General features: G+C 34.0%; 1 protein-coding gene across 1 annotated transcript; it reads right to left on the reverse strand.

The window, feature by feature from the left end:
• Positions 1-1,993: 1,993 nt before the first annotated feature.
• On the reverse strand, positions 1,994-20,633 carry LOC120347171 (caspase-2-like). The gene is made up of 17 exons (XM_039417047.2): positions 20,498-20,633; positions 20,125-20,231; positions 13,994-14,089; positions 12,721-12,806; positions 10,713-10,760; positions 10,239-10,279; positions 9,484-9,633; positions 9,091-9,162; positions 8,205-8,323; positions 7,784-7,851; positions 7,246-7,348; positions 7,061-7,154; positions 6,256-6,396; positions 4,113-4,142; positions 3,806-3,955; positions 3,327-3,436; positions 1,994-2,924 (listed from the first exon to the last, which is right to left on the reverse strand). The coding sequence occupies exons 1-17, from the start codon at positions 20,586-20,588 to the stop codon at positions 2,805-2,807; spliced, it is 1,626 nt and encodes a 541-aa protein (XP_039272981.2). The 5' UTR covers positions 20,589-20,633; the 3' UTR covers positions 1,994-2,804.
• Between the last annotated feature and the right edge of the window lie 462 nt (positions 20,634-21,095).

Consider the following 21,095-nt stretch of genomic DNA (forward strand, 5'->3'; position numbering starts at 1 on the left):
GAAGTGATATCCATGCACGGAGATTAGATAAGGTACCAGATCGGTGATAATGAAGCCGCGCGCCGAGATTACTGCTCGGTTATCGCCGAGTTTAAAGCTTCATTATCGCCGGCATGCCCCCCTACAAACGTAAATACTCATTAGCCGAGGTCGTTTTCATCACAGTTTTATACCGAAACGAGGACGACTAACGGTATATTAACTCCACAAAAACTACGCAAGAATTCAAGATGACTACTCCAAAAATGTGACGACAACGTTACCATGAAGCAGGAGGGACTCATATGTGACGTCTTTCGAAATTGGTTTCATCGCAAGTGTTTAAATAATTCAGATGTGGCAATGACAAGGGAACAGTAGAGCCTATTGAAAAAACAGGACGTAACGTTTGAGTGGAAGCACCCGGACTGCTACCAGGCCCATGACACCCATCATAACTCCAACCCGATTGTTGTATCCCAGCAGATGGAACCTAGCCGTCGGCTGGTAGACTACTCAGGTGGTGAGTTGGCTTATAAATAATATCAGTCGGCATTAAGTAAATGCATGCTATGCAACTCTCGAGTCTGCGTTTTGCAAAGCAAGGTCTTCTCCTCGAGCATCGATATCGCAGAGCGATTGCTCGGCTGGTGAGTTGCCTGCCTCTCGTTGCTCGGTAGTCGATTTGTCTTCACCTCGAGCATCGATGACGTCACGTCGTAGAGCGTTTGCTCGACTGGTGAGTTGACGGCCTGTCGGGCGACTGCCGTAGGCGAGTTCAGACTACTGCAATCATAGACTACTGAGCTCACATTCATAAATATTTAAGTGTTACTGTGAAGTATAAAGGTTTTAATATATTCAAAGGTGCTCATTCAAAACATTTAATACCAATAAAGTTCAAAAAATCAAACGAACACAGTCCTATAAGTCAACAGTCTAACTTCGCTAACGTTACTCCAATTTCGTCTATAGACTGTATTTGTATTCATACAACATGATCAAAAAAGCCACCTACACAAATAAAAATGCTTTCTAGAGCATATTTATTTATTTTTCTCAACATTTGAGCACTAAAAATATCAAAAACGCATTTCTATAGACCTAAAACACCACCGTAGAAAATGCCAAAAGACGGACAACTCACCAGGCCTCTAGGTAGTCGAGTTGTCTCTGGTGAGTTGTCCGTGTAGCCGAGTTGTCCGTCAGCCTACTAGACCCCTGTCAGACTGTGCAGGTAAGGTACCGGTACCGTACGTTTACGACGCAATGGCTGACGATCAACTCGACTACACGGATGATGACCTTATGGTCGTATCGCTCCCCCAGTCTATACCGAACAAACTGGTGTATGATGTGTATTGCTTGGACTTGCTTGCTTTTTTTTTATCAAGTACCGTAGCCCATATGAAACCCCGTGTGCTAGAATTTGTCCTGTCTCACCTCACCAGCTACCGTACATTTGTGCGAACTTTTCATGTTTCATCCCAACCTCTAACCCTACTGGTGACGGTATTAACTATTCCGACAGGTGTTTTTCAACCATCTCGGCGACTTTGTATAACCATTACGACAGATGTAAACCATTTGCTAAATATATTGAAACCTTATGATAATGATTAAATACGCGGAAAAAAAGAATTTGAAAGGTGCTCGACGTTCAATTTGGCTCAAAAAGTTGTGGTCATGATTCTGAATAAAACAGTATAACGTTTTGGATATATTAAAATGTTGTTTGAATTTAAAAAAGTCGAAACAATTGCATAACCTTGCTTTATACGAAGCAAATCACCCCTCTGGACAGTGTGGTTCACCATATGACTAAGCAAACGCAATCTTATTGACTTATCTCTCTTGTGAATACGAAAAATATGACTCCATCTCTGGCAAAAATAATACATTTTCCATAGCAACTTCCTAAAAGTTAAAACAGAGTCTTCCCTTTCTGTGCGCAGACAACCTGACTTCATTTATTAACATCCTTCGCCCACAAAGAAGTAAGTAATAAAAACAATTTTCTACATGCATCTACTTTTCATTCACTCCATTATCTTTAGTAAATTTACATTTATAATTCAACCTCTCGAAAAAGAAAAATAACAATCATGATAAAAGGATTAAATGAATATTTTTTGAGCAATTGAAATAGATGAGTGCAGAATTGCTCTGACTGGACTGCTTTGGGCATACTATACATACATGAACTTTGGGATGATTATACTAACATTTGCAGCCAGTGTTTTAAAAAGCATTTACTTTACATTTTATTGGGGGCATAACGTTTAAGGAATTAAAATCAAGAACAAAAACTGGAGGCTAGAAAATAGATATAATTCAATTCAGTAACAAAAAACTGGAAATTTTCAAAATGAAACTTTTTATATATCGACTCACTACAAAATTAAATAACTATTTGGGGCAAAATCTTCAAAACTTCCTATTAAAATCAGAGATATTCTACTCATTACCAAATTATTTAGCATACACAAAAGTATAAAACTTTTGTAAAAAGAAATATTTGAAAGTGAGTGAATAAAATAATTAAGTATATACACAACTAAATTATCATACAAACTAACTCTGACATTATTTGTTTTCCAGAAAAACGTGATCATATTTTAGTCCTAAATACCAGTGGTTCTCACAAAATATAACAACAAGTTGAAACTGAAATTACGGATAATCTAAAAAATAGTAATTTCCAAAAAAAATTATATATTGCTATTTACATCTCATTCACTCAAATATGACAGATAGAATAATCATATTTTGGAACATGAATATTCATTGACCATGTTTGTTGAACAAAGTAGTTCCAGACTTGATTAGGCAAGTTGGCCCGGGTAGAAATACAGTTTCTTGCGGAGACTGCTACAGACTTCGCTGACCTGGAGCGCTCTGCGAGATCCTTCATTCCCGTTATTGAGTGATACACTGTTGTTCACCTAAACATAAATTTGAAATTATATCCACTGACTTTTGTTTTGATTTATAACAAATATACTCAAAGAATGTTATGCAAAATGAAACTAAAAAAAAATCTTTCATTTAATATAACACAAATTGAATATGTGAAAAATGTCAAAGTTCTAATAACAAATAATTATATAAAATGAGTGACTTGCAAACATTTGGTGGTTTGTTTCTTTATTGCTTTTTTTAGGAGATATCACACAAAAATAAGCTCATTTGGCATTTTAATCATAGTTTATCCATGAAATAGCTTGATTTTGGACATGTTTGGTCTATCTCAATATGATCTCTGTCCCGACCTTTCGAAGAATTTACTGTACGTAGATTCAAGATAGTTTCACTTTGGTTTTGGTGTACAGCTATATGTTGTTTACCTTTGTAAGCATGCTGAGTACATCATCCTTGTGAGCATTTTCTTGGAAGACACGAATCAATGCAGTAACAAACCATGAGCCATCTGCTGTATCACGATAAGCCTTAGTTCCTTCAAATAAAATTGTGTATTGGTTAGAATGGTTACCCAATGAAAATTGTAATATATTTAACTTTTAGTACAGAGGAATACTATCAGAAATTTACTGGCTCACTTAAATCACAATTACTTGTGTTAAAACTGTGAAGAAAATATCGTCCATGAATGATTAAATCCTATTTTTGAATCCCAATAACGTTGGTTAAACAAGATGGAAGAAAGTCTAAGTGTCAATATGACTCACAATTATTCACTCCATGTTGTTAATGAAATCTGCTGACTTGGAATCAACCAGACTTGTGTCTCGGTTACAGAGACCAGAGTTGGTTCGGGACTCAAATTTTGAAAATTAATTGGAACTAATCCTGGTTGTTAACATACCAGTAAGTGTTGCATACACACAAAGCATATCCATAAGGCGTGTTTCTTCAGAAGGATCAACTTCTGATGCCCTCAAATTGGCAACTGGTTTTTCAGTATGCGTATCAAACCAACCAGCATCAGACATTACACTTGCAGTTTGGAGCGGAGCTGAATGCAAATTGAAATGAAAATATTTTACTGTAAATTAAAAATCTTAGCATATGAAACATAAAAAAAAAATGCTCTTGTGAAGTAAATATAATATTAAATATAGCACAGTAGATTAATTTTAATAAGAGTAGATTTTCACACAAAAACAACACACCTGCCGCAGGAGTGCGAATGGTGGGTCCCTCTGAAAAAATGAAATTGAATTAAATTTCAAAAAATTCTACAATAACATCATTCAACATAATTAATACCGAAGACGGCTTGATTCTACTTATTTATTCAACTATTTTGTTATGCAAGCAATGTTCCCACATACTTGAACATTATATCAAAATGTAATTTCTTAATATCTTCGAATTAAAAAACGCAAAATATGCCTTTTTGAGTTGATTCATAATAAAGATTGAATCTGACTCATTTGTTGGAAATCTAGTTTTATTTTTATAGAAATTTACTCTCTAGAAAATAGTGTGTCTAAACCAGTGGTTCCCAACCGCCGGTCCGCGGACCGGTGCCGGTCCGCGAAGCTTTGTCGCCGGTCCGCGAGAAATTTCGTTGTTTTTATTCCGTCTCAATCGCTTTACCGAAGACGAAGTTGCGTTGGTTTATTACGCAATTTCTTTTCCATCTTTATATTGCGACGTAATTCGCGACATCCTGGCGCCGAGTAATCACACTTTTCCCTTTTTTGGCCTCGATTCATCGCGAATGCGCTCCGATCGCTTCATCGAAGATGAGGTTGCGTTGGTTTATTACGCAATTTCTCTCCCGCCGTCATATTGCGACATCTTGGCGCCGAGTAATCACAATGTTTGCTTTTTCTGGTCCGATTCATCGCGAATGCACTCCATCAAATATGGCAAAATTCAAAAGCTAAAAATTGGCACGCGTTCTTTTTCTGTTCTGCGTCATATTCCTGATTATTATGACCATTTATATAAAACGTTATGCATATTTCCTTTGTTTAAACCAGAAAACAGTCAAGAGCAGTATAATATTCCAGTAAGATATGAACTTGTTGCGACACTGCAGGTGGTCACGAGACGCGCAAAAAAATGGGCGGCAGAGATCTTTTCCAATATTTTGAGCAGACATAGTAGGATTTTGATCCTGGTGCCAACTTGCCAGTCAAAAAAAAAAAAAATTAATTAAAATTGTGATTCAACTTTACAGTCCAGATTTAAGAAAGAATCACTGTCACAATTTTGGATATCTCTTGATGGCGAATACCCATCGCTAAGTAAGCAATCAAACTGTTGTCTGTATTTTCAATCAGTTACTGCGTTATGCGAAAAAACATTTTCAGCACTAGCTTTAATTAAAACGAAGCAACAAAATCGGCTACTCGCCTCTGCAGAGCTACGTGTTGCAGAAACTTCTTTGAGGCCTCGTTTGCAATCCAATATTGGAAACGAAACAGCAGCAAAATTCTCACTAGAGTTGATTGTGTTTATACAATATTTGGCATGTACATGTTTTTTATGTGAAATGTTTTATGCGTGCCTTTCTCACGCATAATGGGTGCCCAGTACCAGTGGCGTAGCATCCATCCCCACAGTGGCGGGAGGGCCCACAGCGCCAAGGGGCCCAAGCGGTTAGAATTTAGAAATGTAAGCCGCAAAACCAAAAGTTACATTGCAAAACCAGTAATGCACATCTAATGTTGATGTTAGTTCTGCTCAAATCGTTTTGTTAAGTAACAATGCCAGGGAGTCGTCGATTTTCGGCGTCTTGTGGTTTGATCGCACCGCCAAAATTGCAAAGGCTGTCACAATGATGTCGAAAGCAAAACCTCTCAGTGGCGCATAGAAACGCGGAAAAAGGGCAGAAGAGTACGCACGTATGAAAAAAATATAACCAAGTAACCAAGATAAACGGCAAATTTTTTGTTACCATTGCCTTTTAATAGCGACATGTTATGCTTTTTGACGAAATAAAAAAAGCGTTGTTTTAGCTTTTGTCCGAGAGTTTTTAGGGTCATTTCCTCGAAATATTTTTGCGGGGTCACGAGAGTCTTGCTACGCCACTGCCCAGTACTGCATTTTATTACGAAAGAGATGGTATTAAATTATGTTTTACCCATTTCAATTTTTGGCTGGCACATTATTTGATAGTTTTTCTTTGTGTGAAATGTTTTTAGGTGTGCCTTTTTTGAGTGCCCGACATTGCATTATATTATCTGTTCCGATTATTTCAATTTTTTGCCGGTCCGCGAGTACATTTAATTTAAATTTACCGGTCCGCCAGGATAGAAAGGTTGGGAACCACTGGTCTAAACAATAAGTCAGTTCTTTTACCCTGTCTACAAAACTGGAGGAAGAAAACCTTCGGAATGTTGTTTAACAGAGGACTGTTTTTGGGACTAAACATGTCTTGCACTTCTCTGAAATTCACTCTCCCTCCATCAGAACCAACAAAAGTATCGTTGCCACGTTCATCTAAAGAATAATATTTATGATTCAAAAACAAATATTTCTTTTCTAAGTCATTAAAAATATTTTACTATATTTTTAATATCCATAAAGCTTTCGGGAGATTCACAACGGCTAAAGACAATAGAACATAGGAATCGATCCAGAAGTACCTAATTTTGTTCGGCTATTCTACATCAAGTTGTGTAAAGGGAATGAAACCTAAGAGTAGGGGTATATTCACTTGGTTAACACAGACAGTCCCCGAACTCGTGATAGAAATAAAATAAGGAGAATCAAAATTAAATTATGGCCTAATGCCCTAATCCTAACCTGGTACCTATAATACGGGAGTACCAGACAGGAATGTAATAAACTAAATGAACCTAATGTTTAAAACCAATTTCATTTCATAAACTGAATGATATAGATAATTTTTAACCTGGAATATTTTAATTTAAAAATATGGGAATCGTGTGTGAATGTTATCTGGTATTTAGGCATTTCGAACTTACTTAACTTTTGCTATCGGTAGAAAAGTCAAAACAGTCATTTCAACTTAAATCAATCAATGTAAAAGATAGAAAATAATAATTGAGGTATTCGAAATGATAAACTATTCTTATATGGCCACTCATTGGAAAATAACAGAATTCTGAAGACAAATATCAACAGATCAATTGTTTTTGACCTCTTTCTCCATGTGATCCAATGTATATAACACTGATGCCAGTACTGCGGTTGTCCCGACTTTGCGCAAAATCCTTCAGAATAGTTTTCATTTCCTGTATTTTCATGCAAATATATAATATAACCAGTATTACATAAATTTAATTTAAAAAATAAAAATCTTTTTAAAATAAGATAAAATAATACCGCAGCTGTCTTGTTTCTTTCTGCTCTGACTTTGAATCCGAGTTCAGAAAGAAGCTGTTCCATACGTTTACAATCAGCATCTGCACCAGTTCTCTTTTTCATTCTAAAAAATCAAAGTTATTTTCATTGGTACATTCTCAATGTCTGTGTTTTATTTTTTTAGTCTTAATAATTAAAAATACGATTTATTGAATTGCTACGTCATCATGGTATAAGCTAGGGCTGTGAGGACGGAGAAAACTTACTATTGGCTCAGACTATGTGTTGAAAAATATGTCTTCGGCAATGGGTTAAAATTTTTTTGACTATTCATACTCATACAGTCATCTTCAATAAACTGTTCGAGTTTGAAAATGTGACTAGACTAGACTCCATCAAATTATATGGCCCATATGAATGTCATGAAAAACTGATCTCCTATATTTCAGTCACTTTTAAAAGCGATTACTGATCGTTTTCCTGGCAGAGTTACGTTAGATTAGAATTGTAACAGAAAAAAGCTAAAATTAAAACTTCAAAATGAAACGATTCAAGATACCTTGATGCTGCACTGAATTCAATGTTGTTCAAGATCAGGGCACGTCCATTGCTACGGATGTGGTAAACCTAAAGAAAATTAACCTGGTATGAGTGTTTTACATACAAAATTTCTCACATCCATCTGCAAACTTCTTCAACAACCTAAATTATTGTTTTGTGCGAAAGAATTATAAATATTCAATCACATATTATTTACAAAAGTCTTCATTTTCTGGAAAAATTATCATTTATTTTGTTATAACATTTTACGTATATTCACTCTGAATCAGGCCCTGGAAAACATCTACCTAAACAATTAAAGTCAGGAGTTGAATACAAATTTTGACATGAATGCTTGTAAAATTAGCCTCCTTTTAACGAGTTTAATTTAAATATAAGAAGATTGAGTGTGATGCGAAAATAATAAAGTAGCAAATTACATCATCACAATTCAAATGTTCAGTGTATTGCTCGTACTCCGCAGTTGGAAGACGAATTTTATCGACCCAAAAGTTGTGGTTGTCCATCCATCCAATATCAGCGGTTTTCACCTGGGTACCTACATGGAAAATTTAGAAATTTCAGCAATACATCATAAACAGGAGTAGGATTATACATCATTTGTGACACAGAGAACGTGAAAAATCACCTTCACTATTAAAAGAATAGAGATGATTCTTCGCCTGAAATATGTGCCTAATACACATAAAAAACCCTAGTTTAAATAAGTATGCCCATCAAATATTATTATATAGGATTTGCTGTGCGTACACTTGTAGCTCTACTTCAGAGACAAGTGGATTTTGTCTGGTTTCTACGTAATCTGTGCCATTTAAGTCAAATAAAATAAAACTATCAAGGAAATAGTTATGCAGAAGAAAATTAATTAACAAATCTGAAGCTGTAAAATTAATTTTCAAATAGGAATTTTGTTTACAAGCTGGGAGTTCCACAATTTATGGACGAGGACCTGGGGGAAATGTAGTACAAGATATGATATTTCATATTTATCGCTGTAGAAGAAAACTGATAGGATTGAGAAATTCTATACCAAACCACAGCCTCTTGTCTGGTTACCGGTCCATGTCGGGTATGTGAATAGATAAATCAGGTATTTGATTCAGACTTGACAGTGGACCAAGCCGTATCCGACCAGCGATTACGTGAACCACCCTACAGTGGCAAGGAGTCTAGCAACTCTTTCCGATATTGAATAAGAACATATTTTCACGAATGTTTGAACATCAGATAATCAAAGCGTGTTGTAAGATTTATAAAGTAATCTTATTTTTGTTAAAAAAAGGAATGCAAATACAATATTTTTACCATCCAGGAACAGAGTAGATCCAAGAAGTTTAGATCTTCTCTTTTTTATATCGGCCTCAGATTCGCTGTTAACTGAAGAATAAAACAAAACAATGGTTTGAAATCATTCAAAATCAAGCTTAGTTCTAAATTTGATGCAGTCTAAACCATTTTCAATGATGGTCAATGGAATAAGCAGAAAAATTTGAAGGTGCAATACAGTTATTAAAAAGTGTATCTCGAAATAGTAAATTTGAACCATGGTAAACTGGTCTAGCATATATTACTTCACACAATCATTATATCTCATTTGGGTTATATTATTAGCAAGGTTATGTGATGGAAGAGGCTTGTTTATCATGCGTTAGACTTTCTCTTTTCTTGAAAAAAATAAAAATAAAACTTTCTATTTACCAGTAGTGGTAATGGTGGTATTGGTGTTATTGTAAGTGACAGGTCCACTTGACAACACACTCGACTGAGTGAAGTTTCCTCCAGTTATGGTGATGGAATGACCCTTTCCTGTGCCATTCCCTTTCAATCCAATGTTGCTTTGGACACAATCTATAAAATTCAATAAAGAAACTCAAAACTGAAAATCTAAACTTATGAATATTATATGAGAGGTATTAAGAACCTTTGCTCGAAACAATGATAAATATAAGCTGCATTAATAATACACGAAAGGAACTAAACCAGACCTACTTCAACAGACCAAAAAAACAATCTATATTGAGAATAATACAGCGATTATTAGTCAGTAAATCTTTTATGTACAAAAAAAGATTTTTGATAAAAAATTCAGGTGTTTTACCATAAACTCCAGACAAAAAATACCCTTTAAAATTAATAAAAAAATCTGTCATTGAAAAAATCGCTGTTTTGCAGTCCGTCTTGATGTTTTCACTGGTACCTTCATGTGCACAACAGCCCAAATATACCAATTCAGTGCCAATAAAACAAATAGGGCAAGAATATTTCCTGTTCTACATTACATATCAAATTTATTATCTTTGATTAAGGTTGGGAGCAAGGTCTCAATTATCTCCCAAATCTATGACCTAAAAACCCAAACATATTTGGGACAGTAAATTTACAACAAAACTTAATATGCAATTTGGATCACCTTGTACAAACAAAATAACTGAATCAATATTATACAAACTTACTAGCTCCTCTGTTGTTGAGGCTTGTTCCATTGTTATTGTATCTAAACAAAGGGAAACTTTTTATTTTTAATTCATTTCAATTTCTTTCAAATTTTTTAACAAGAAATATTGAAGTTCATCCCAGATTCAGAACTATTTACTGAATCAATTAAATGTAAATAAAGTTTCAATTTTGCCATTTTTATTAACATTAACAAATATTTTCTTCTGAGGTAAAACATAATAACCTGAGTTACGAACGTCTTTATTTAAAATAATGCCTAGTGGTTAGGCGGTTCAAATTATTATCATATTGATTATGCAATGCTGACAATGTATATACAGGATAGACGAAAATTAGAGATACAGACACAGACAGACAAATTTGTCTGTGTTAACTGTAACCCTACTTTTGACCAGATATGTATACCAGAATTCTAAGAGTTCAGAGAAAAAGTTCAAAATAAAAATTAAATTGCGATGAGCATAACGTACCTCACTCCGCCAGTTCTTCCAGCATTGTTCAACTGCAGATTTGCTTTTCTAAAAATATAAATTAGGTATCAAGAATCATGAAATTAGGTAAAATATTATGGAATACACGAGTTACTGTTTACATTCATGAACAAATGGATTACCAATACATTAATATATCCTACTCCAAAAATCATAGTCTACTAGTAAACTTGAACATTTTTATAATTTATCTGATTGAAATTGATGGAGATTTTTTTGAAATTTATACGTTTTTATTCAATTACCAGGTTTGACTAATAATAGATTTAATTTACTGCATTTGACATATAAAAGAAATACTGTGCATATCCGTAATATTTCAAAAAGTTTTTATTATTAAAGCATGTACACCAGGGGTCGGCAACCTCCGGCCCGCGGAGCACTATAATCCGGCCCGCGACGCTTCACTAAATTATGGTAACAAAACATCCGTTTTGACGAATATATTTTTCATATTATAACCTAACAATTATATAATTCACAATTACTCGTTTATTCAGCATATAATTTAATTAGAATTAAGCAAATGGCAACAAAACGCAGAAAAGTTGATGCCACGTGCAAAAGAGTTCAATGGCGGCCAAAATATTCAAATGGAATTTTATGAGATGCAATGAGGAAATAAATCTATACTCTATTCGAGAGATGTATCACTGCTTAATTTTTATCATACAAAGGACCATCCGTTCGATTTTTCAACTTTCTAAAAATATGTGCGACCCACCAATGACTTGCAACCTTAATTTTGGCCCGCGAGCGACAAAAGGTTGCCGACCCCTGATGTACACCATAGTCCTGCATATATGCTGTAATTGGATATAAATACGATAAATGTCATCATAAAATTGGATAGTTTATTATGAGAGAATTACAATAAATTTAATTAACTTAAATATTTCAAATGCATTTATTTTGAAATCACCTTTTTGATCCAAATCGTGATAAAATACAAATTTTAAAGAATAATTTGTGTCCTTTAATTTTCAGGAAAAACTCAGATTTTCGAAAAAAAATTGTGAAAATTTCTATTGTCTAGATTTAAAATCACACTTACACACTAAATTACATTAAGTAATTTGATATCCTACAAGATTAATTATGTTGCAGAAACATTTAAACTTGACTAACAGTAACAGCATGTCATAGCTCAGTTTAAGTTGTCAGTAAACTCCCTATGAACTGTTTCATAATGACCCCCAAAACAAGGAAGTAGATGAAATGTGAGAAAGTGGGTATTAACCTGCTATTGAAAAACTTGAAACAATTGTAAAAGTTTTAATATCAAAATCAGATAAAATGAAATCGAAACAAAATAACTGTTTAGTTATTATTGTTTGAGGAAATTTCCCCAGGTAAGTAGTTTTCAGTCTTGAGTCATTCAATCCAACAAATAATGCTATTCAAGTCATGTTGTCAAAAACAATAACCCCAGTTATATATGTATTGCTCAACAACTAGATACATATAAGGTTATATTTGGAACAGCATGATGTAGAAGTCTTTTTAATAACAGCAGTCCTATGGAATTTACCAGGAAATGAGACATTACATGATATATGATACAAGCACAAAACCTGCGTAATATTGCTATTATGAATAACTATTAAGTTTACCATTGCCAGCTTTAACAGTGTCTTTAAATATAATCTGATCATGATGATTAGTAGTAGACAATAATTCAGTTTAAATGAGACCTGAAATTTACTCATTTGAAAATTGCACTTGAGAGAATATACAGAATTGGAAACACTGCCTTCTGAGTACAATATATAAATCATAACAGCCTTCTAGTGACAACAACAATACCAAGAAGAAAACGATGAATACTGGCAACAACAATTTAATAAATTGATTCATAAGTTCACTCTACGTCCAATAATATGATATCATTTCATGAAATTTCGCATATATCCAAATAATGGATCAAATTATGAAATATTCAAAAATAGAATTTATTAGCTGAACAGTCCTAAATTAATAGTCATACCCTCCAGTTCTTCCATTCAGTTCTTCTGTCTTATCAGTGAAAGCAGTAGAATCCGCTACAGTGGTGGAATCAGCTGCATCCATCGGCTGAAAGAAAATAAAAATTACGAAAAAATCACATTCTATATACTACAAATTGTAAAAAGTCAATGTTTAGATTACCGTTCAATACGATTAATACTTGGGGTAAAAACCAAGGGATTGCCTAATTTTCTGTCTATTTTGCTTATTTTTATACCAACTTTTTCCATGATGCTAAGATAATTGATTTCTAAAAGATCGTTCGTATCAAGCTCAACATAATAACAATTCATATAAAAGAAAGAAGACAAGACAATGCTTCTAAATTATGTATACGGAGTGATCATTAATTTAATGATTGTTCAATTTTGGCCCGATATTAGGCGTTCACCCCACTTAAAATAAAAGTTGGGGCTTTCATATTTAGGCCATTGATACAACATTGGAAAACAACAACAATCTTATAATATTTATGATGAAACAATTGTGTTTCATTCCCTATTAATCATTAACAAAAATGTATTGTCAAAGCTATGATAAGAATATTGGTAAGAGGCATCGGGGTTTGGTAAGAGGTTATATATTCAATTTTTCCATACCATTAACGAAGTTTTCAAATATTTGCAGTTTCATATTTATATTTAAAAGATGACAATATAAATGCTTGCATTCAGTCGGCACTGTCAGACTCGCAGAACAAAATTTATGACAAAACTTGAAATGTTTTCGTGTACATTTCTAGTTAATTATTACCAAGAATGTATTGTCAAAATTCACACGATAATATCAAAAAAGGTTGTAGTACATCCTTTAACAGCTCTCCATTCAAAATTCCAAAACCAAAAATTTCATAATGTTACAGTAAATCATAACTTTTACATATCTATTGTTGCAACCTAATAATTACTAATTAGTGTAATTGTAATTCCTAATTGTCACAGCTGCACACAACTATTCTTGATTATGATGAAACATAAAATAATGTCTGATAAAAATGTCCCAAATGGCAGCATTGAGAGTGTGTGGTACGTGAATGAAACTTTGATAAACATTAAAAGCGGTATTTGATTATATTTGATTATCCAATTTGATTTGAACATCCCTGCAAACGATACTGGGAAAACTCCACCCAGTAATTTTTTTCTTATAGAACGTTGCACCCAAGGAAAAGTCATGGAATATTCATCCAATTCCAAATTCCAGCCAAACTAAGAATTTAGAGAAAATTTTTTTTGTGTTGAATCTAATCTTACCTCATCCTCTTCCAGTTCCATAGCTTGGGCTTGTTTTCTGATAATCTTGAGTGACATCTTGTACGGATCTTTCGCCGTGGTGATGTTGAATACATACTGAATAATCAAATAAAATTAATCAAACCAAAAGAATTTTGTTTAAAAAATATTTCATTTAAAATTTTATAATATTTGAAGTTATATGTTATATGATATGTTATTGGCAATATTTTCAGTTGAATTGGGTTCAGATCATGTTATAGGTATGTGTAAGATCATGTGTGCGAGAGAAAAAATTTGTTGATGAGAATTAGTCATATTGGCAATCAGTGTTCACTATTAGCGCACTTTTTTGCGAAAATTGCGAAGCACTTTCGCAACTTTTTTTAGGGACTGAGAAATAGCACTTTTTTCCGATTTTGAAGAGAAATAGCACTTTTTTTCCGATTTTGAATGGAATAAAAATTCAAAGTTAACAAATATTTTCGAGTATTAAAGTGACAAATAAGTAACATACTAGTACTTTTGTAACTCAATTCTGCATATCATAACGATATTTACCGGAATTCTAACCTATGAGATGCAGACATAGGAGATAAAGCTTTTGCATTAACGGCAAAATTCTTGTTTATAATATGATTATTATACAAGCACACCGATTCCGCTTCTCCCGCAAAAACGCTCCTCGTCTTTGAAACCAGATGTTGGAATACTACACAGTGCGTTTCTTTCAACGAGAGTGGTCATGTGACTATCAATGATATCGTTGAATTCAAAATGACTATAAAAGTGTTTAGTAAAGTGTTATAGTCACTTTGGATGTATTGTGACCAAAGTGCACGATTTTCAAATCAGACGAAACTTTTAGCAGCATGTCACAGATTTGCAAAATCACCAAATTCACAAAATACCATTAAGTGCCATTTTATTGTAATCACAATGTTGAAAGCATGTGACATTTTGCGATATTTACACAACTATTTCTCATTGATATGCGAGTACCGGTGGGCAAAATTCAATATTTTATTGTATTGAATATTTTTTACGAATAACAAATATTTTTGGAACGTTGGTGGAAACATTATTAAAAAATCGGCAACAAAGCCTTTTTACTGATTAATTCCGTTGTAATCGCTAATTGTTCTTGTCACCGATCGTTTTGGCGGCGATATCCAGGTTTTGTTAATCTATATTCCCGCCCTCTCTTTTTTACAAATATAAATTCTTGCGGGTCGGCGGACATCGAAGTTTTATATTTCGGGTTTACCCGTTTGTTCACATCGGCAACAGCTGTTGAAGACATTGAGGACTCAAATTAACATTTGCCTTGGCTTTAATATTACCTATCAAGATTTGTAAATTTACGGTCCCAATTTTATGCGAATGGTAATATTATTGTCGATACCGTGATGCTGATATTTATTAAGACGATAATTAACTTTCTCATGTTTTTCTATGGTGATAAACTTCACAAATCTGAAAATTGTGCCAATCCTGAATTTTGATTTAAAATAGTGATTGAATAATTCGGCAATAAAGGCATTTCTGCGTGGTCATAAGACGAGATGACGTTAATGAACAGCACTTTTTTTACAGGATATTTTACGTAAGCGACTTAATGCTAAAAAGATTGGACTCGAGTGCTTTTTTTTCGAGTGCTCGAGTGTCTAATAGAGGTCAGGCGCTAATTGTAACTGATTCCCTCAAGTTTCAACATGTTTTCAACAAAACAATACCCCGGCGATAATTATAGCTAAAATGTTACCGAGCAATTCACAATTTTATTTATAGAATTTGAAAATTCACCAGTTTCTTGACGATATTGATAATGTCACGCCCAAATTATTAGTGCAAAAAATACTCCCCTTCTTCTGCGGCGGTTTGATGGGTTCTTTGTTCCAATCTTCAGAAATTTCTGACACGGGGGATATAGAATACTGAATCCGGAGGGTTCAATCCCTGTCGACTTACTGGTGATTTTCCGTTTTGGAATGCGTGGAACATTCTCTATTTTAAATTAAATGACGTTTCGCGGACTAGAGTTCTCCCCGAAAATGATGTGTACCAGACGTTAGTTAGACGATAGATAAAACATTAGATAAATATATTTCATGACGCCCCGTTTTCGAAAATACAAAATTATATCGCAAAAAATGCGTTTGGATACATTTGGATTGAAACATTATTTACGGTTAATTCAGATCATATTTTATTCTTCATGACACCCGGTATCCGAAATACAGTTGTATTGCGAAAAATGTGTTTTGTTACATTTAAAATAAAACATTTTTGCGATTAATTTAGATCATATTTTACTTTTCAGGACACCCGTTTTTGAAAATACAAGGTTATATCGCAAAATGTGTTTTGTTACATTTAAAATAAAACATTTTTGCGATTAATTTAGATCAAATTTTACCTTTCACGGCAATCCGTTTCCGAAAATACAAAGTTATATCACAAAAAAATGCGTTTTGTTACATTTATTTTGCATTCCCGATAAAATACATATTTTCCCTAATTAAAGTCGTCGATGAATCTGTTCCTGTCGGTCAAGCTTGACATACGTTTGGACGAGTGTGGGGCGGTTTTTTAGTCGACGATAAATTAAAAAGTTGCCACACGTTATTTGTATGACGATAATAACTGAAAAATTAGATTTAATAATGGAAGTGAATTTGTCTCAAGATGGTATTTTACGATTCTTGCCCACAGAAAATAAACACGCTGACAGGCTTGGTTATAATTGATATTCGTTTAATTTATTTTACACTATTAATAAACCCGCCACATCAAGTGCGGCCATATAAATTGCTGTCGCATCGGTATAATTATAATTTTCAACAAAACAATACCCCGACGGTCATTGAAGCTGAATTCGTTACCGAGTAATTCACAATTTTATTTACGGAATTTGCAATTTCAAGATCTCACTTGACGATTTTGATGATGTCATGCCCCAATTATTACTGCTTAAATGCCTCAAAATACAACAAATGTAATCATTTTCGACGATAACAGGCGCAACAATTCGTAAACGAGCCGTTATAACGAAATTCGCGATTGATTTTACCTCTCTCTTGTTTACAATTTTAACATCCCGCCGGCCATGTATGGTCGAATAAAATGTTCACATATTCGAAACATGACTTGGCCAAGGATGGAAGGGATCACTAAAGAGCTAATAGAAAGTACATACGCGAGGGTATGATATTAATATCGAGAATATTTGTGAGCATATCACGGAAACATTTTGCACCCGGCTGTTTGTTGGCAGAACAACGATACGCTAAAGTTAATTGATCGAATACAGGGAAGTATTTATTTATCATCTCACTTGCGAACATCGAAGTTTGGGCGGAATTGTACGATCATGTTGTCTTTCTTAAATAATAACCTCTTCAATAAATGTTCATTTTACTTTTGCGTCTTTATTATATGTCCCGGTTTTCATTAATTTTAAATTCGAAATTGTCCGAAATACTCCAACAGGTGTATAAGTACAATAATAATAGTACTTACCAAAGTACTTACCAGGGAAGTTTAATACACACGATGTGTTAATGGCGTCGTAACTCCCATTTTTTAATTTGATTGTTTTACATTTTGCTTAAAAAACAATGTCGTTTTGCAGTCGTCTAACGTAAATCTCGCGACCAAATCTTTTTTGTTTTGTATGGCATCGTCTTGGCGACGAATGAATTGCCGACTGAATTTTAATTGTGTTTTAGGATAAGTTATTTTCTGTTTGTTGGTTTCTAAACTTTACAAACGTGGGTAGCAATTACTATTGATGTGAGATTTGTGCATATGAACGATTGAATATCGCGACTGGCTGTCCGATATCTGAGAATGCGTATATCAGCGTTCATGTGGTCGAATAAAAATTATTTATCAAATGGATTGGTATTTCGAGACACTCTCAAAATTATTTGGGATCCACTATCATATCATTCGTTTATTTTTTATATTCATGTTTTTTTCAAGAATCACCCTCGTTATATTTCGTGTACCTTCGCAAAAGAAAACTCATTGTCATCGTTCCTATTAGTGTAATTGAAATATATGGAAACCTCGCAAGTGGCGTTGTGATGCGAATATTTGATACTAGGTCAGCAGCATTACAAAGAGTGGTATTTATGAATGCTGAAAGTACATGGCATTACTAAACATTTTGCCAATATATGATGCTTTCTGCCTGATTTAAACTAACTCGCACGCAAACCAAGGCATGTCGACATTTAAAAATTACTTGTCTTTGGGTAAGCTCTGAAATAGTATAATATAAATGTAAATGAGAAATTAGGTCACGCTAGCTCACGAAAGGGAGGATTTTCAAAGTGATTTTGTGTAATATTTCGGAGAAAAAAGTTTGAAAGGAAAGTAGGTCAATCTATCTCCTAAAACAGGGGAGTATCCTGCGTAATATTTGGGAGGGAACGTAGGTTAACCTATCTTTTAAAACAGCGGGTGGCGACTTTCAAAGTGGTTCAAAATCACAAATTAATAATTATCAGATTAGGTTTAGGGATAAATCGAAAAGTTGAATTTCCAGCGCACCTAACCCTAATTAGTTGATTGCTATTTGAATTTTTTTTCGGGGGGGAATTATTTTGCACGGGATTTGTGCAAATGATCCACCCTGTAACTAATATGGTTTCCAGCCTACGTCGTTGTCTGTTAGATGGAAGGAGTAACAAATGTGAAAGCCTTTGCTGTTCACGCGAGTAAGAAACTGACACCATGATACATTGCATGAAAATTTTGTTCGCGGCAGGTGTTAGCAGATGTCCTTTTGTTGCCGATGAATTCGCTTGTTTTAATTAAACATGAATTCGCTTAAAGGGAACTCGGTTAACGGAAAGGCTTCTCTTTAATTCATAATATTAACCGGAGGAGCGCATTTTCGAGTATCTATGCCATTTTAAATGGGTTATATGAAAGGCTAGAGCACCTAACTTGTTAAAATCGGCAAAAGCACTTTCGCACTTTTTTTTTTCGACTGCGAAGCACTTTCGCACTCATAATTCGCTTAGAGTTAACACTGTTGGCAATGATTCAATCAATATGAGGTCATAATAGTATGACGTGTAACTGGAACCACACAATGAAAACACATGAGCTTCACATATAATAATAGTAAGATAGTCAAAATTAACATAAATATAAGTGATACATGTTAAGAATCGATTCCACATTTCAAATTTAACAATTCAAATGTAAGTTAGAAAATCCACATTTGTTTTTATTGTTTGGCAATAATAAGACTTCTAAAATTATGGTTGAAAACAATACTACGACAAAATATATCTCGAAAATTAGACAATAAAATTAACTGAACTTATTTTTAGAAATAGTGGGAGTACTAGCAATGCAAAAAAAACAGCGCTTCAGAAGTATGTGTACCAATATGGAGGTAAATAATTTTGTTCTCTTACTTTACATCAAGTTGTGTAAAGGGACAGAAGCTTATGGGCAGGGGTATCTTCACTTGGCTAACACAAACAATTCCTGAACTCGTAATAGAACTAAAATAGGGAAAATCGGAATAAAATTATGGCCTAACCCAGGGGTGGGCAACCCCGCGGGCCGGGTCCTGCCCGCGACTATACATCAGTACATTGTGATATTACATTATTACACTTTTAGTACATTATGATAAACTCATTATGTGTTTTTTAGTCTCTATTTTTACTTTAAACATGATTTATAATTTTCTTTCTTGCATTAGCGAATAAATATGTGATTGAGAAATTGAATACTATTCATGTTATAATCCGGCCCGCCGAGAACTTTATTTTCCCACATCTGGCCCGCCGACTAGAGAAGTTGCCCACCCCTGGCCTAACCCTAACCTGGTACACATACTACAGGAGCACCCAAAAAACTATGGTACAGTTCTCATATAACCTTGAGAACATCAAAAAAATATGTAGAACTAAATAAAGGTTGAGCAAATCTATATAAAAACACAATGTTGAATTTGATATTCATTTGATGAAGTAATGATTGAATAATTCATGGATCTACTTAAAACCAATCTTATATACAATTAAAGAAGATAATCTTAATAAACCATAAAGTAAAATTCCCAACATCTAATACAAAATTATCTTATATTCATGTAATAGAGTTTTCTTCTGAAAAGTTACCTTCTGCAGGATGGGATGTATGTTGTTCAACAAGAGTGAATTGCTCGAAAACTTTTTCAACTCTGAAATTTCCATCGCTGCAAGTTCTTGCGGTGAGTGGATGTCAGCTGCAAAAAATTCGATAACAAAAATTAAAATAAAAAATTGATAGAATTTTAATAGGAAAAGAATAGAACAATTTTGTAAAATAAAGACTTAAAATCGAGGTCATAAACCAGGTCTTTGTCCTCAAAACTAATTATTCCTTCTGCTTTTTGCCCAAATTTGACTATATCAGAGTCTGAAAAGAGGGATAGAATTCTACTCAAATGAGAGAGCAGAGAAGCATATTAGTTTAAAGTATATCATCCAAGAAAAGTTACCAAATTCTTACCATCCCACATCTCGTGAGCAGTTTCTTTTCTCAATCCCAGGTCACAGCAAAATTTCTCAAATTCTGGGGTGATTTCTTGCATGAACGGCATGTTGCCGCGTTGTTAAGCTTCAATAGTTATACAATATCTCATAAAATCAAAAATAAATTGAAAAAATTTCCCATTTATTTCAAGAAGTGATGCTTTATAACCAATATCAAGTGATCAAATTTTCGAAAGAGGTTGGTAGCATAAAAGTAATATTGGAAATGTCAAAATAAGGAGGGAAAATGTGGTCGATGAATGTCAAAATAGGGATGAAGTAATAGGGTTGACGAGTCAAAATGGAGATGGCGAAATAACATAAGGTCGACGCGTGTCAAAATAGGGATCTAATGACCAATCACTATCTAATCAGGTTTTGAACTTGTGGTAACGCACAAATATAACTTGTAGAAAACCCATCATATACGATACTCTTAAATCAGTACAGCAGTAACGTTAAATAGAACAATAACTTCAGAACTTGGAAGAATTGTGATAATACCACACATGTTAGTGACATACATGAAGGAGCAGTGAAACCCTAACTCTTCTGCCAGTCTGCTGTTGAACACA

The sequence above is a fragment of the Styela clava genome, chromosome 11, assembly GCF_964204865.1.
Source record: "Styela clava chromosome 11, kaStyClav1.hap1.2, whole genome shotgun sequence".
NCBI classification, from domain to species: Eukaryota; Metazoa; Chordata; class Ascidiacea; order Stolidobranchia; family Styelidae; genus Styela; species Styela clava.

Bases quoted from the DNA above. Each gene is read 5' to 3' on its own strand.
- LOC120347171 (XM_039417047.2), bottom strand. From the start codon at position 20,588: ATGCCGTTCATGCAAGAAATCACCCCAGAATTTGAGAAATTTTGCTGT. The intron at 8,324-9,090 runs GTAAAAATATTG...TTTTCCATGTAG, and splicing joins ATCTACTCTGTTCCTGGATG to GTACCCAGGTGAAAACCGCT. The intron at 4,143-6,255 runs GTAAAAGAACTG...TCATTTTTTCAG, and splicing joins CCTCCAGTTTTGTAGACAGG to AGGGACCCACCATTCGCACT.